The sequence below is a fragment of the Vanessa tameamea genome, chromosome 6 (genome assembly GCF_037043105.1).
Source record: "Vanessa tameamea isolate UH-Manoa-2023 chromosome 6, ilVanTame1 primary haplotype, whole genome shotgun sequence".
NCBI classification, from domain to species: Eukaryota; Metazoa; Arthropoda; class Insecta; order Lepidoptera; family Nymphalidae; genus Vanessa; species Vanessa tameamea.
The window spans coordinates 6,659,988-6,678,172 of NC_087314.1; the positions used below are offsets into that span (position 1 = coordinate 6,659,988).

At 30.4% G+C, this 18,185-nt stretch overlaps 4 protein-coding genes across 4 annotated transcripts; 3 read left to right on the forward strand and 1 right to left on the reverse strand.

Annotated features, from left to right (window-relative positions):
• The first annotated feature begins 3,861 nt into the window (after positions 1-3,861).
• LOC113393238 (zinc finger matrin-type protein 2) lies at positions 3,862-6,142 on the forward strand. Its single transcript, XM_026630024.2, has 3 exons — positions 3,862-4,099; positions 5,030-5,271; positions 5,546-6,142. Exons 1-3 carry the CDS (start codon positions 3,985-3,987, stop codon positions 5,783-5,785), a joined length of 597 nt encoding a protein of 198 aa, XP_026485809.1. The 5' UTR covers positions 3,862-3,984; the 3' UTR covers positions 5,786-6,142.
• Positions 6,143-6,977: 835 nt separating this feature from the next.
• On the forward strand, positions 6,978-8,050 carry LOC113393239 (uncharacterized). Its single transcript, XM_026630025.2, has 3 exons — positions 6,978-7,206; positions 7,282-7,300; positions 7,525-8,050. The coding sequence occupies exons 1-3, from the start codon at positions 7,021-7,023 to the stop codon at positions 7,704-7,706; spliced, it is 387 nt and encodes a 128-aa protein (XP_026485810.1). The 5' UTR covers positions 6,978-7,020; the 3' UTR covers positions 7,707-8,050.
• LOC113393236 (uncharacterized) lies at positions 7,666-8,749 on the reverse strand. Its single transcript, XM_026630022.2, has one exon. It carries the CDS (start codon positions 8,535-8,537, stop codon positions 7,848-7,850), a length of 690 nt encoding a protein of 229 aa, XP_026485807.1. The 5' UTR covers positions 8,538-8,749; the 3' UTR covers positions 7,666-7,847.
• A 1,691-nt stretch (positions 8,750-10,440) lies between these two features.
• On the forward strand, positions 10,441-17,055 carry LOC113393235 (zinc finger protein 226-like). Its single transcript, XM_026630020.2, has 9 exons — positions 10,441-10,622; positions 10,723-10,808; positions 10,998-11,250; positions 11,600-11,684; positions 12,271-12,462; positions 13,223-13,370; positions 14,111-14,177; positions 14,506-14,649; positions 16,732-17,055. Exons 1-9 carry the CDS (start codon positions 10,518-10,520, stop codon positions 17,005-17,007), a joined length of 1,356 nt encoding a protein of 451 aa, XP_026485805.2. The 5' UTR covers positions 10,441-10,517; the 3' UTR covers positions 17,008-17,055.
• Positions 17,056-18,185: the final 1,130 nt, after the last annotated feature.

An 18,185-nucleotide genomic window follows, 5' to 3' on the forward strand; every position in this document is an offset into this window, starting at 1 on the left:
AAAAATGATAAGAAAACTAAAACGAGAATTCCTTATCAGCAATTTTTCAATTGTCAGTTCAGTTTTATCTGAAGAATTAGATTGTTATTTTTCAGTTTTTGTACAAACCGGTGTCCGAAATTTCAAGAGCAGTTTAAATCATTAAATACCTAGTATTAAACAAAGTTGCTTTTCGCTGTCTGTCTGTCCACAGGTATACTCAGATCTTTAAAATTACAAAAAAGATTTTGATGCGGTTTTTTAATAGATAGAGATCTACATATACTTGATTCAAGAAGAAGGTTTTTATGCATAATACATGTACAGTATATTAGACAAAACTGATAATTTTAGAGGTTTCTAATGTGATGTCGTAAAAAACACATTTTTTTGCGCTTACATTGCAAACGCTGACTGATCCCTACAAGATATCAAAATAATGTACTACAGTATCGTAAATTCTACATCTTATGTAACAACATAAGCTATAGATCCTAAGCTTTTTTTATGATATCGGTAGGCGGACGAACAAATAGGTCACCTGCTGGTAAGTGGTCACTACCCCTGCCCTTGCCCATAGACAATGGCGCTGTAAGAAATATTAACCATTCCTTACATCACCAATGCGCCACCAACCTCGGGAACTAAGATGTTATGTTATGTTATCAAACCGAAACACAACAATACTAAGTATTGCTGTTTGGCGGTAGAATATCTGATGAGTGGGTGGTACCTACCCAGACGGGCTTACACAAAGCCCTACCAACAAGTAAAGCTTCAATGGGGCCCTCGTATAAATCAGGTTTGTAGTAGTAATATCAATAATTAGAATTGTTGACAGATGTAGACGTATGGCTCCTATGTATTTTAGTAATTTCCACAATATAATTTCCTATGGCCTTCTACTTTATTGAAATGTAGCTGACATTAATACGGTAAATTTGTGCCATTTAGAACCCAGACCCAAAATATACATAAAGATGTAAAATTATTATAACAACTGTATGTATATTATGAAAGTACCTACACAAAAACATAAAATATTTTGATTTAAATTATGACGTATTACTGTTAACACTACGGACAGATATAAAACCACTTAATAGTAGTTGTATGTTTATATTATTACACAGATTTTATAACTCTTTTGTGGGATAATGTATACACTTTTCAACAGGATCAGGATATTCAATTTTAAAGTTTAAAAGAATCGTTAAGGAACGTTTATGTGTTTAACTACTAAAGTATATTACAAAAGTCATGAATTTTTAGACGATTGCACACCTTGGGAAAGGCTAAAATACTAATTTGGTTATTGTAATTTATACTTGTCAAATTTAATATTAATAAAATATCGCAGAATTTCTTTCGCCGGTTCTTCTCAGTTTCATGGTGTTTCTAAACTGATTTTTTGACAATCAATGAGCAAGTATAAGGAATAAAAATTTTGAATTTGAGTACAAGACTTATTTTGATAGCCGATATACGATAATTGGGGAGTAGCGTTTGTATACTAATACATCACCGTAGCGAGACCCGTTCCGAAAAATATGCGTTACTACGCTCTAAAAAACAAGGACATTGTAAACAAGTTTTGTAAGAAAAAGTAGCCTATACGGTTATGAAACAAAAGAAGAGCAAAGAAGAATATGAACATGCTTAATGTCTTACCCGAATGAACTCGCAGGTTTTGCAACTCAATTTTAATAAAACACTCGAACGAGTAATAATGTAAATTTTACAAATTCAACCAGGAGGTATTTTCTGATTCCATTTACAAGTAGGAATAAATACGTATTTGTTTTGTGAACCAAATCCGTTGAAACCTGGGATTTGTTTGTAGTAATATATGTTTCGAGCCGTGCAGTTAGTTATCATTGCAGATTCCAACGAAGCCTCAGTAAAATCCCGAGGCCACAAAGACCCTTCTTCCTCTGACTATAAAATACGCGAATAGCTTTTGTTCCAATTGTCTCTTAGTACATTACTTCTAAGTAATGCGTTAATACTAAAAAAATATATTTTTATTAATGCACTTACGATACTAAATATACTACAGAATGTCTTACAAGGTTCACAGTTTTTCAGACAGTAGACAATACGAACCGCCATGTCTATTATGTAATTTTAAAGATCTAAGCATACATAAGAACAAACAGCGGTAAGCGACTTTGTTTTATACTGTGTAATGATGAAGACACGCATTAAAAACAATACGAAATATTAAAACAGATACATTCAGCGACCAGTATTTAACAAGATGCTGCTGTATGACTTCCAATAAAATATCACCGAAATTTTGGAATTTTTTTGTGTGGACTCTTTAGTAATTAGGATTTCTATCAGTGGTACACTACTACACATACTATATTAGAAAAACCACCAGATATGTGCTATAACTAAGATTTCCAAGGTTGTTTACAGGAAAGATCACAAAGAGCTAACTGAAATTGGAGTAATTAAGGTATCCTATATTCTTATCCTAATAATATCCTAATTAATAGGACCTATCCTATTAATTAAGGTATCATACACCCTACCCGCAACTCGCAACATCTACCACTGAACCTTATAAATGAACTTAACATAACATAGACTGACCGGAAACTGAACACATGAAAAATATTTAAAATGTGGTAGTTACTCCGAATATAAGAATGGATAACGACTTTCAAATTTATTGTACCTGTCAGCAATCCAGATATGTTATAACAATACTAATAAGTAATCTACATACAATATAACATGGCTGTAATGAGTGAACTACTAAAAAAGAAATCAATGGATAACTGTTTTCACAGGCAAACATTTAACCAGGTTTAACCAGTATTAATAAACCTAACAGTTATGAAAAAAATATACTACTACACATACAATACTACACTACATATTACACATTCGGTAAATCACAGACGGCTAAAATATGTTGGATAATAGTTTTTTTCGACTGCAAGCATTTTAGAAACATTTATAAAAGCGGAAAAATATAAAATCAACAGTACGAACTCGATTTCTCAAGTACCTATGTACGAAAGAGAAGCCGACCTGGAAAACTGCTTTTATACAGTGAATATAGAAAATTTACATTTTAAAAGGGCAATTTTAGTAACTGCTTTTCTTACACAACAGAAACAAATATTCACGACAGCAATATTTTAATTTTCGTATTCTATATATTATGTATTTACAACTAGAAAATCTATTAAGGATCAACTTTCCATAAAACGTCTTTTTTTTATTTATTTAAGTTTCAATACGAAATATAAAATATATATATATATAAGAAAATAAATATCAAATTGAAATTTAAAAAAAAAAATCATAACTTGCTAAGTAATTTTGTTGATCGTAGCAGGTATGTTATGGCGATTACGCAACCGTAACCGAAACCGATAATAAAATATATTTATTATAATTTAGTTTTTGCATAGTGTTATACTTAACGAGACTAGCTAATTGTATTTCAAAGTTATTGGTTCTTTTTTCTGTGATTATTCCTTATACTAAATAAAAGTACAAATAAAGTCAAATTAATATCTTGTAATATTTTCATTTACAATTTTTAAACAATCTAAAGACCGTGACCGACAATCCGAAATGACATCTATAACATCCCTGATTCATAGGCCAGCGACTAGATATTTAGTGTATGTGTTGGTAAGCGAGAAGTTTTGTATTTTAGCTATTTTATGTACATTAACAAATCTATATCTATAAAATTAGAAAGAATGCTATTGCTAGTTACGGATACAAAGTTAAACAAACGCCTTAAAATTTATCTCATATACAATACAGATTATAATATACTGATGATCAGTTGTAGTTCATGACTATATTCTATGGCTATATAAGTATAATTTGTGAGCACAGAGTACAAATTGTGACACCGTCACTGTCAGATGTCAGTTATCTGAGTTAATGTTTTAATATTGAGTCGGGAGTAAACATAATTTATTTTACTTTATTAAGTTACATCTTTTCACTACAGAAACGTAAACGATAATCATGAGTTTGCGACCCGACGACCATCGACGGAAGTGGGATAAAGATGAATTCGAAAGAATTGCAGCCGAAAGATTAAAAGCGGAAATAGAAGAAGAAGAGAGATCTAAAAAAAAAGGTATGTGAAAAACAGAAATTTGATTTTAGCTTTAGAACATTAATCAGAACTGAAAATTTTGTCAATATAAAGTTAACTTAGTTATCTTTAAATTACTGAACTGACTAAGAACTCAACAGACTAAGACCTTATTACACAAATTAAAATAAAACTCCCAAAACGACAAAGCAATTATTTAAAAATAATAATGCCACTGAAGAAATACTCATGAACATGAGAATCTACGAAATAATGTATTTGTTGCATTTTCCGGCACAGTAAATTTAATCTTGTTACCATATTTTGAGCTGAATTCAAGTCTTCCTTTACACTTTGTAGATATGAATATTCAAAGTATTCTCTACAATATCCTGTTAAATCCTAAGACATGTAACTAACCTTAAAAGTTATTTACTTCATTGCATCCACTTCGTCCCACTAGGTACTGATTTTTGCTCATGAAGACACAAAAAAATGTCACACAAAAAAAAATTCAAACAATTTTCTGTCATATCCTAATTCATATGATCCAAGCCTATTCAAATGGAAGTAAGAAATAAGGTAAACAAATCTTAGATTTATGTATTCCATCCATTCTGCTTACATTTACACTTAACTACTTATTTCCACTTTTATTGTACTTCCAAAATTTCAAAGTCAAAATTTAAAAATATCATCAATGCTTAAAATGCAATTATTTTGCTAATCCATAGTGAATATCATAGATTATTCAAGCTCTAGACCAATGATATAGCGTCAATTTTAAATGTTGAATAATAGTAACTACTGAGTTTCTTGCTGGTTCTTCTCGGTAGAATCTACATTCCGAACCAGTGGTAGCTTCACTTAATATAGTATGTTCAATGACCATTCAAAAGTGCTTGTAAAAGCCTACTTGAATAAAGTATATTTTGATTTTAATTTAGTTTGTGAATATTATAATTTTTTCAGCTCCACCAATCAAAAGGGAACTATTGAAACAACGTGATTATAAAGTTGATTTAGATTCAAAATTAGGTAAAAGTGTTGTAATTACGAAAAATACACCTACTTCACAATCAGGGGGCTATTACTGCAATGTTTGTGATTGTGTTGTCAAAGACTCTATTAACTTTTTGGACCATATCAATGGAAAAAAACATCAAAGAAATCTTGGCATGTCCATGAAAATTGAGAGAAGTTCCTTAGATCAGGTAAATATTTTTTAAATGGCTAACAAAATACCAAAAATGGAAAACACAATAATCAGACAATATATATAAATTATGATATGGCAATGTAGCAAAATTTTATGCTTAAAAACTTTATATTTGTTAACTTATGTACTATTTCTTTAATTAACTACACTATTATAATTTAGTCACAATTAAACGGCTGGGATTTACTTTGTTTGCCAAATATTAATTTGTATAATCAAATTCAAAATGGTTAGTATATTATATACCTAAGTAAAATATGTATTTGCAGGTAAAAGCAAGGTTTGCTTCAAATAAACGTAAACTAGAAGAGAAAAAACATGAATATGAACTTGACACACGACTTAAAGAAGCAGCAGAGGAAGAAGCACGATTGAAGGAACTTCGTCGTGAACGGCGTCGGGATAAGAAACGCAAGCTTCAAGAAACTGAAGATCCAGAAGATGGTCCCGCTCAATCAGAACTAGCTCAAATCATGGGTTTCTCTGGATTTGGGGCATCAAAAAAATAATAATCACACAACTGAACTATCATGTCTGCAACTACAATAGGACACTTCAAGCAGTATTTAGTTAAAAGTATTCTTTGCCAAGCGGTGAAGATGATTTTTAAATATAAATAAGAAATAATTAATTATTGCTCCGAAAATTATGTACACATATCCATACTAAAGCTAATATCCCTGACCATTAAAAACTGAAAAGGACAACTCTATTATAATATACAATAAGATGTAATCTATTTCAAATAAAGGCATATATTTTTTCATATTACACTAAAATAAGCCTTATTAATTATAAAAAAAAAATCTAGGTTTTTAATGTATGTGAATAAATTTCAAAACAATAAAACAACAATTTACTTTCTATTTTGTTTGCTTTTTAATTAATAAAATAAAACACACATCACACAAACAGATTATTTACAACTACAGTTTAGTATTTAAAGATCATATTAACCTAATAAAAAATTACTGCTTACAGGAATAACCATGCACCACTGATAGCAGTCTTATTATATATCTGATACAATGATCTATACAAGTATTCTATGTGTGCCATCGTGTGGAACGAAGGTCGTTTCAACTATAACATGCTACATGCATCTGATACAGTCGCTTATAAAAGTGCTAAAATAAGAAACGTAAAAAAAAAAATATAAATAAACGGAATGGCAACTGGGACTGTAATTGGACCCCACTACCCATAGACAATGGTACTGTAAAAAATAATTAATCATTTCTCATATCACCAATATTATGTCCCTTGTGCCTGTAATTACACTGGCTCACTCACCCTACAAACCAAACAAAACAACACCAAGTATTACTGTTAGGCGGTACCCGCGGTAGAATGTTTGATGAGTAGGTGAAAAAAAATGTTTTTTTATATTATTTAGACCTACACTTCCTAGGATATTTCAAGTTTGTCATAAATTCCATGTATTGTTTATTATATTTGTTTAAATAAATAAAATATTTTATACATGCTCAAGTATCCTTTGCGAATATAGAGTATATAAAAAAATAGATAACAGTTAGGACTAAATTATAATACCACCTTAGATAATAGATAGATGGCTTTCCTAGCGACAGGACCGCCTTTGAGATAAGGAGATTAACCTAACATCTCTTTATAAATTAACTTAAGCGTGTTGTTATCGTCAGTAACCGGCGTAGCTAATTTAACAAAAGAACAAGCAAAAAGCAACGATTCGGTATTCATTTATTGTATGTAAGTACTATAAATGATTATAAGCCATGATTTTCCGCTACACCCAGCCTTTACCACGCCTTGGTATAAAACGCAAGTTCAAAGTCGTGCAGTTACTAATGTGGTAATTGAATCCAACGCCATGCGACATCATATAATTTATTTATCAGTATCGCTGGCTTTGTTATTTTTATTAATAGATTCTACATTACAAGACCAGGTATAAACAAATATTTTTTTAAAAATTGTTTTTATAAATTTTATACAGTTTACTAATTTAGCTCAATATTTTCAGTCATCAGTTGATAATCCAGGTAAGTACAATTTAATATTAAAACATATTTACATAATTTTACTGTAAAAAACAATAGTCTCCCTCAGTTTATAATATTTTGTGTATATTTAGATGTTTTTGGATTTTTTTAATATACTTGCATAATTGTATCCTCTTTTTTATTAAAATTATAATTTAATTGTTTTTAAATTTTATACCAATTAAAACCAATTTTTTTTTTGCATAATTTTTTTTTTCTTGCAGTTTATCTTTTGAAGACAACTACTTTAATAAGAGAAAAACGACAGCTCGAAGATCTTGAAAATGATGAATACCCAACACCCTCAGCACAAGAGGCAGGAGAAGAATCTGGATTTTGGGATAAAGTAGTAAAAGTAGCTCTAAGATTATTTAATAAATTTATTGAATGGTTAAATTCATCTTAAAAAAACTTGTATAATTTATTAATTAAATATACACACATAAGTTACATGCTATTACAATTTTTTATTAAATTTACATCTTAAATGGAAAAATTAAACATATGACAATAAACAAACTGATTCTATTACCAAAAAAATTTATTATTATGATGTATGTGAGGACGATTTTAAATAGTTTTCAGGTATATTCAGTGGATTGTAGTTTTTTTGTGAAGCTAAATGTCTCAAAATTGACAATTCATTATCTTCAGTTGGCTTTGTTAAAACATTCATATTTTTTTCGGAAATATTTATTGATTGTAAGATCTGTTTATATGCTGTGCTTCTAATAAACGCTTTACTAGTAAGTGCTGTTTCAACTATACATTTATCAAACATAGCCATTGTCAGTTTGTCATGTGGTATAGGCTTGCCTTCCAAAGCATCAGCAAGCATATGATATATTTTCTTGAAATCAAACTTATTTGTGCAGACAGCTGGTGGTTTGTCTTCAAAGTCTGCTATTATTCGCAAAGCAGTAGCTGTCTCAGTTTGTAGATCTTCAAATCCATAAGATTCGATTAAGAATTTTGCCCAGCTAGCTAAAGGTATTGTTGGAAGATTGTTACATTTCTTTGATTTTTTTTCTTGCATTTTAGGATGTATGAGTGCCTTATTCTTGTAATATTCTATAGCTCTTTTGATTTCATCTTCACTTTTGTTTACAAAACATTCAATAATTTCTTTAATGTTATGTAATCCATGCTCTTTCAAGGCCTGCAATAATTGAAACTTTTCTTCTTTTGTCCACCCTTTTAAAGAGTCATTCTTATCAATAATTGGCGGAAATTCCATTATTAGGAAAATCACTACGGAATATAAATAGATACCATATATCTAAAAAAATATACCAAGCTTGATTTTAATTAGTATATATATGAATATTCATTATTTTAGTCAAATAAATAATGACAATTACAAAACACCAAGAGATAAATTCTATCTAAAAATAACAAATAAACGTAAAAGCAAACGCGAATTGCGAACGGTGAAATTTAAAAACATCAAGGTTGAAACTGACAGTGACATTATCAGTCAAACATATCTAGAGATGGGACATGCTAGTTAAGTTATATACCTGCTGAGTTTTAAGAGTACGAGTACGTAAAAACCTGTTTCAATAAAAACTGTACTTTCATTCACAGGCTTAAGGATGTCACGTATTATATAATATATAACTTAGGAAAATAATGCAAGCGTAATAGGGGAAGTCACTTCGAGCAAGAACTGTAATTAGGTTGAATTCCAAAATGTCTTACTTATAACATAGCTATTGAACTGTTTCTGTTTCTAAATTTTATTTTAAATTAATATTTTAGTTTTATTTACATTGGGTATTTTTTAATCATTAATTTTGTGTGAATTTTAAGGAGCGAACTTTAGTCCGAACTCGTTCATGTTCAATTACGAATTTCCACCAGGGTCCTTTGTGGTTGTTTTATTTCGGTTGTTTTGAAATAAGGTCCTAGTTGTTATACATTTTTGGAGAGCTAAGAAAACAGTTATATTTGTAAAATAACTTGCAGGACAAGTTTCATAACGATTATTTTTATTTTAAGGGCATTTTTGTGGAAAAAAATATTGAAATAATATCTTTTTCCTTCTCTCATTTTTAAATTTGGACCGATAATTATTGTTTTAATATTGACAAATAACCAGTGTTTATTCGTTTTTATAAATCAGAAGAAAAAAATACATTTTAATTGATACTTTTTTTTAAATACATTTTTGAAGTTGCATTTTTGACTTATTTTGTAAAAATCTAAAAAACGTGATAACTCAAACATGGTTCACTTTTGCATAATGGATATGGGAGTTAAAATTATCGTAAATAATCATCCCTATCACCTCCTAACGGGAATACGTCGAATTACCAATAACCCTGTATATAATTAGATAATCAATTATAGCATACATAATAACTATATTAATTACAGAATATTACAGTAAAGAGTTATAAGAATTTATTAATTAATAAAAAAATAACAAATTTTAAAAACAACATAATTTTAAACAAAATAAAATAATTATTAGATTGAATTTTATTTATAATTATGTATATAAAATAATTATATATTTAACTATAGTTATAGAAAAGTAATATTCGATTAGTACACTATTAAATTTAAGGAAAGAATCATGAAAAATATTTAATTCTGGTATAGCCTTATAAATAATATTGTACTGCGAACACGTCATACGGATGATAAAAGATTGAAAACCAAAAATATTTATAACACAAGGGATGTGGAAAGTATTTTGTTAACAAGGCTTTTGGTGCTTATAGGTATAACTGCTAAATGTATACGTTCAAGTTTATTTCTCTGTTCTCATATTCTGAACGACTTCAAAGTTATATGCAGAAACAAAGATCGAGCACTGAACGCCTTAAGTATATATATCATATTTTTTTAAAACGAATTGAGTAAGAGTCGCTTTAAGAATAATACCTTAATCGTAGAATGTGGGATACGATATTTAAGATTAATTTGAAGTTTCGATAATGCTGTTTTAAAAATAATATTATTACTTATAACATCGATAAATACCGAACATCCTTATTGTTTGTCAATAAATAATTTCAAATTGTCAATTGTTATTTAAATTTTTAATTATAAAACAATATAATCTAACTTTTAATCGTGTACTTTTTCCAATATACTTGATATATATATGTAAAGCGAAATATTGAAAGAAAAAGTTGTTCGTTTTTAGCGTAAATAATAAGCGTATAGTATTTAATCGTTATTTAATCTTCACTAATTTTCTATACAGATGATAATTTGTAGAATATGCTTAGGGAACAAAGAAATATTGTTTCCTTTAAATGATAGTGATAAAGGTTTAAATTGTGCTTCAATTATAGCATCTATCTCAAATGTAAAGGCATGGATTTTGTTATACTTATTTACATACTTTTTAAAATATAAATTTTTGCGATAGCTTAAATAAATAGCAAAATATATCTAACATTTTTTAGATTGCGAATGGGAGTACTGATATGATATGCCATTCATGCTGCAAGAAACTTGAAGATTTCTATGATTTTAAACTGTTGATTGAAAGGTGGGCCTTTTAATATTTCTAATTCAAGTTACTAATAACAATGGTCTTATTGTACTAAAACTAAACAGTGTGAAAATATTTTAAAATTACTCAAATAATATAAAATGGTAAACTTAAACTCATTAACATTATTGTGCACATGTAGTAAGAAAAACATGGCTTATGTTTATTATGTTTATCTCATTCCAGGTCTGATTTAAAGCTAAATAAAATTAAGAAAGTGTTTAAATTTAATACTATAGATGAAGTTAAGCTTACGCTTGAAGTTGATGAAAAATGTTTGAATAGTGACTTAAATTGCAATATTATTAAAAATGAGAGTGATTATATCTACTATAACGATACTTTAATAAAAAGAATTAATAAAGATAAAGAAAACAAACCCCTACCAGTAGAAGACTGTCTGAAATCTGTAAAATATGAAGATAATGAAAATGAATATGTGAGTATAAAATACATATTAAATATATATAATATACATAGTGAAGGGACAAGGGGCATAACATCTTAGTTCACAAGGTTTTATGGCAAGGTGGCAATGAACCTGATTAATATTTCTTACAGTGCTAATGTATATAACCAGGGGTGACAACCTAGCATCAACCTCTTTTCAATAAAAATATTATCAATACACATTTGAAAACCACTTCCAAAACATCCAAATTATCGTCATATTGTTTCATCATTTTAATTAATTCTAAAACTGGATTAATGATAAATAGCCATTAATTTTAAAATACTTTTCATTATAAAGTGAAACATCACCAATTGTATATTCTGTTAATTTGTAGATGGAATTTTCTGAAAACGATACAAGTTTGGAGCATGAAGACTATAATTATAAAATGAAGAAGAAAGAGAAGAGAAAAAATAAAGGTACAATATTTTCACTCTACTCTTATTATTTTTTTATAAAATGTGTGTCTATACAAAACTATTTAGGTAATAGATTAGGTTAGCTTCTCCGATTATTAAATTTGACATGATATGATACCTTGCTGGAAGAATTATGTTCACTGCAGACATTCAGGTCAAGAGAGATTAGCCAACTACCTAAGGTATATACCCACTCATTTTGTATGCATACTTGTGTACTATAATTTTATTGTGCACAAGTATGTATACAACAAAAGTGGGCTCAATTTTATCAGTCTCCATAATTCAATGTGATAATAAATGTGATATGACCACAAAGAGTTCAGGTGTAGGACAAGAAATTTTAAGTGCCTCCTAAAACATGGGTGTGTCAACACTGCGAATTAACAGAATTTGCATTGTTATTGAGAATTTATTGACAAAAAAATTGGTTGGACCAATTAAAAATTATTTCGAATCCAGGACCTCGGATTCTTCAAGTTCATAGCGTAGCCACTGGATCGAAAAGCAGACATTATGAAATGATATAATCTATTAATAAAGGCACAGCTTTTATAATAATACAGTGTTTATTTATTTTTTTAAGAAAATGAAAAAAAACATTTTTGTATAAAACCAGTATATCAAAAAGATTTGAGAGTAATAAAAACTAACATCCCAAAAAATAACAAACCAAGAAGTAAAATCCAAGATCAACCACATACACTGAGAGAAGATATTTGTCCATACTGTGGGAAAAAGACTAAAGCTATAAGGAGTCATATGTTACAACATACAGGTAAATGACAATTGTTTCCTAAAATTTTTTATTTTTATAATTGACAGCTATAATTTATTTTTTCATTTCATTCAATAGCAGCCTGTAAATTTCCCACTGCTGGGCTAAGGCCTCCTCTCCCTTTGAGGAGAAGGTTTGGAGCATATTTCACTACGCTGCTCCAATGCGGGTTGATGGAATACACATGTGGCAGAATTTCGTTGAAATTAGACACATGCATGTTTCCTCACAATGTTTTCCTTCACCGCTGAGCACGCGATGAATTATAAACACAAATTAAGCACATGAAATTCAGTGCCGCTTGCCTGGGTTTGAATCCGAAATCATCGGTTAAGACGCACGAGTTCTAACCAATGTGCCATCTCTGCTCGTTTTATTTAATAAATGTATAATTCTTTATAAATTTTATAATAATAAATCATATAGATCTGTTTACATACGAAGGCACGCTTTCATGTAAAATTGCTCCGCGATGTCGGGTCCCAGGTTCGAGTGGGGCTGCCGTAGTTTTAAGGACGCCCTCGGTGTAAGAAAAATACAAATTTGATAATATTTGTTAATGCTGGATGTCTTCGTATTCGTCCCATCTTCGTAACAGATCTATACTATTAAATGTCTTGCAACATAATATTTATAGTAACAATTAATATGTCGTTGATTTCGTATATTTATCCAGAGAAATGTTGTCTTCATTTTTTAATAGCTATCGATTTTTAAATGAGGTTGAATATATGAATTACACGATACTCCTTTTTTATAGCTGAAAGGAAGTTTAGCTGCAACAACTGTAACAGAAGCTTTTACACAAAAAAAAACTTAGAGACGCATATGAAGACGCATTATATGGATCCAAAATTTAAATGTGACCACTGCATTGCCAGTTTTTGTTTTAAGGGAGCATTGGCAAGGTAGGCCTTTTTATGTCATAAGTACCAATTCGGACCATACGGACCATTCGCCCATGCATCACCTACCTTGAAAATGTGTGAGATGTTGTGTTCCGTGTTAGTCGCAACTAACAAGAGACAATTTTTTTATGGCATATGTGGCAAACTAGCAGGAAGCTCATCTGATGGTTGACTACAACCCAGGTACATCTGTAACACCTGGGCGAACAGGTGTGTTACCGGCTAAGGAAAGGCTCTTTTCTTGAAAGAAAGTCGTATCGGTTCAGAAAATCCGCCGGCAAATGCTCGTTCCACCGAGTAGTTGTGTGAAGTAGAAAATGCCTTAAAAGTCGCGATGTTGTGGATTTCCGGACATCGAGGTAGTGTGGATGATATTCGGATATTACACCCTCATTCTTACAACTGCAACACTACAATACAAAGTATTGCTACTTGGTGGTAGATTATATGTCGAGTGGGTGGAACCATACCAATATACAGACAATTTGCGTGGAATTAAATTGGTTAAGAGTTGACCGTCGGGTCGATTATCTGTCCTCAAGATACGACCAGCGAACAAATGTACGAACATATGAACATTACGTACATACGTATGTTTGTGTATACAAAAAGAGGCATCACCGAACTGTCGCCACAATCAAGAGCTATAAATGAACTGTTATAAATACTACAACTTTTCTTTTTTAAATAATTTTAATTTAGAAGTTTATTTGTATGTGTGAATCTTTATATTGTTTCAGACATATGGTAGCTCATACGGATGTCAGAGAATTTACCTGTAAAATTTGCGAAAAAACTTTCAAATGGGTATGGTAATCTTATTTAATGAATTATTTTATTAAATTACCATTTAAGTAAAAAAAAAGTTTGTTCGTTAAGCTTGGATGTCTTAACTACGAAATCAATCAGCATGTAATATTGCATATACGTTGTCAGGGTACGAGAAAAGAACATAGGGAACCTAAGACCTGCCCCCCCCCTCACAGATTTGAAATCGTGGGAGGATAAATAGTCAGTAATCATTTCAACTATTTCGAATTAGATATCACAATCTCATGATCAGACCTAGACTAACTATTTTAATATTTTCGTAATTAAGTACACAAAATTAATTTAATGTTCGTATTTATTTTAGAAAAGTGGTCTGCACCGACACATGCTCGTGCATAATTTTGCGAAACGATTCAATTGTGAAATGTGCAAGATGTCTTTCGCTACAAAGTACGCGTTCCAACATCACTACCGCGTACATACCGGAGAAAGACCTTACAAATGTGAGGTACGCAAAATCGTTTATTTTATCTATACTAGCGGAATCCAATATACGTCATCCTGTCTGTATCGTTACGATCGATTGAAAGCTACATAAGTTGAACTGCAGTTCCATCTAGTGGTGAGTTACAAGAAAGTGTATGGGATAGAAACCTCGATAAATAAATACATTAATATTTCAATGTACTATCATTTTTTGAATGTTAGGCTGTCTAGTTTTGGACATTATCATAAGTTACTAAACTTATGCTTAAGTATTTGTGATTCCGGCCTCGGCAGCTATTTCCAACCGAGCTAGCCAACAATATGAGATATATTGAAATGCTCAAGAGAGTGCAGAAACATAGGTTAACTATCTTTTCGTTTATTCTCAATACCCGACGACAATCCAACTCCGAAGATAATATAGGCACAAGGGATAACGGTTGACCACACTCTCCGAAGGAGGCAGGATTTTAAAAACTGTCAACTTATAAACTTTGAGCTGCTACTGAGAACATCGTGAAAAATAGATGAGATGGGACAGTGGATAGGACGCGTTGGTATAGAAGCGAAGATCGCGGTCACACTATTGTCATAATCATAATCCCAATAAATAAAATCCTAAATTAATTTTAATCCTCCCAAGCTCGATATAAAATATACAAGACCGGACTTGCGTCTGTCGTTGATCTCCCCGAACATAAACCACATATTTTGAATAGACACGATACCGCGTCATGTTCATTAATAGTATGAAAATCGATGTCATTTTTCCCGGACCTGCGATGACGTCACACAGGCCATTTAGTGGTAATCAGAACATAAACATCATCTTTTTATAAATTTTAAATATAAACCTAGTCTTATTATATATGTATATGATTAAGCTAGACATGTATATTTATGATCATCATAAAAATAAAAAACATTCAAAAGGCTTGATTCAACTAGGTAAATAATATAATTATCTATTAAATATTTATTTACACGTAAGAAAAATGGCTTACGAAACCGAGAACACGTATTTCTTGTGCGTGGTAAATATGTATGTGTCGGCGTATATGCGTGTGTCCTATTAATTCTCGGCCAATAAGATAGACATCCTGCACTCACAAACTTATAGACCGATGTCACGGCAATCCGATACCACGAAATAGTGATCAAACACAGAAACGGTTTTTACTAACTCAAAAGGAGGATAAATATATAAAAATAATTTTAATCGATTTCAATGGATAACGTTTACTTATTTATTTTTTGGAAACATTTAACAGGTAAAAAAATAATATATTTCTCTCTTCTCGTTGCATTTCAATTGATGGATGATTTCCGCATTAAATTCAGTAAAAGTAAATATTATAGATAATATTTCTGTGATAATATTCAGGTGCTATCTGTCCTATTGTTCAGCTCGCAGATTTTACTTTAACTTATTAATTCTCTATTAGGTAGCTTTTGTGATATTAAGTCGTTGGTAGGAGGCACCCGACGTGAGAGCGGAATTGTGCCGCAAGGGCTGCGCGCGGTACTGGACAGTATTTGGACATTGCAGCGTGACTTTATTATTATTTTATATATAATTCTAAAAATAACAGCTATATGCCAGTGAAAATCCCGTCAAAATCGGTCCAGCTGTTCCAGAGAATAGTCGGAAAAAACAGAAAGACAGAAATTGTAAAAAAAAAATATTTTGGTATAATATGTACCGTGTACACATACATATGCATTTAGCAAAAAGCAGTTATTTTAAACAGACAGACACTCCAATTTTATTATATGTCAGGTATGAAATAGAAAATTGTCTTACGTATCCGCCCCCTTTCCTAAACTACTACAACCATGGATAGGCATATGACAGATTAATGATTTACCTGGTGGTAAGTGGTTACTTCGCTCGTAGACACTGTTAAATAAATGATTATTGAAATTATTATTGCACCACTTACCGAGGGGTTAAAAAATCATGGCCCTTGTAGTCAGTAATTTGACTGTATTACAGTTTTTCCAAATCGAGACACAAGTGTTGGTGGTTCTAGGTTAAACAACGCATATATATTTCTAAATAAATAAATTAAAAAATAATAATTGACATACTTTTTTCTTTCAGCTTTGTTCGCAGCCTTATAGTTACAAGCGAGACTTTAACAGGCATTGCCTGAAAAAACACGGTGTACTTGTGGACCGCAGACCAGTAAATGTAATGAACGAAGAGGTATTAAAGCAAGAGCAAATATTGATGAAAGATCTTATTTTACGTATGCATGGAATTAAAACAGAAAGAGAACCATTGGACTATTTTCAAGGGCCGCAAGGTGCACTGGCTTTCGCAAAAGCCGTCAAAGTAATGCAAAGCAAAGAAATAATTGTTGATGTTAATTTATGAAACATAAAATTTTGAATGTTATGTTTATTGTTAATAAAATGTTAAATTTAACAATTTTTTTTATTTATCGACGAGTTGAAGACAAACAATTTTCTTTATCGAAGCTTATCTTATTTATATTTTAAGCTCTAATTAACAGTTCATTTTGATTTATTATATTTGATCATAAAATCTTATTTAAAAATAATTTCTAACTTATTTTCCTTATTACATATTATTTATGTTAAGTTATATTTATTTGTCGCATTTAAGCCGGGAATATAATATTTTATTTATAGTTACTTATTCATTGAAAATTTCAACAACAAATAAGGAAACATTATTGGTCTTACCACAGCATAATATAAAACAAATTCGCTTCCCACTGTCTGTCTGTACCTATATATGCTTATGATTTAAATGCACGGACATAGCGGTTTGTATTGTCTAACGACAAAAAGCTGTGAGCGTTGTAAATAAAGTAGTTTTGATGTATATTAAGTATAAGCAATGCACCAGTGACAACCGGGGTTGGTTGCTAGTATTTCGTATATATAATTTAATTTGTTAAAAACAAATATATGTGATTTGAGCCCACTTCACGTCTCGATAGTAGGCACCTACCAAAACACTGAATAGAGCCGTTCAAGTAAAACATAAACATATGTATAATTTAGTACGAAATTAATATTATAATTCGTAAATCAAATATTTTTAATTGATTGACATCGATGTATCCATTTTAACCACATAGATAATCCATATCTCAAATCTGCCTGATCAGGAAAAGTTAGTAATTAATTTCATCTCATTTGTGATATCTATTTAAATAGACACTAAACAACACTACAATGTTGTACAGCCAAATCTAAATTTAACAATTCAATGATATAATAGTTTACAAATTACTCTACATTTTCAATACCAATAGTTATGACGATTTCAGAAGTGCCCGGTACGGTGTGAATTAAATTTATCTTATCTCTTTTTATCCAATAGTATATTAATATATCGACGTAATGTTTTCTAGCAGCAGTCCCTTAGAAACACACATGAATTTGCAACTCTCTCGTATCAAGCTACAGCATTGTCGATTAGTCTAATTATTGTATAATAAAGTTAAAAATAGTCTATTCGTATTTAAAACAAAAATCTAATCGACAAATAACACTAAGGGTCAGTTCTGCGAATTTAATATA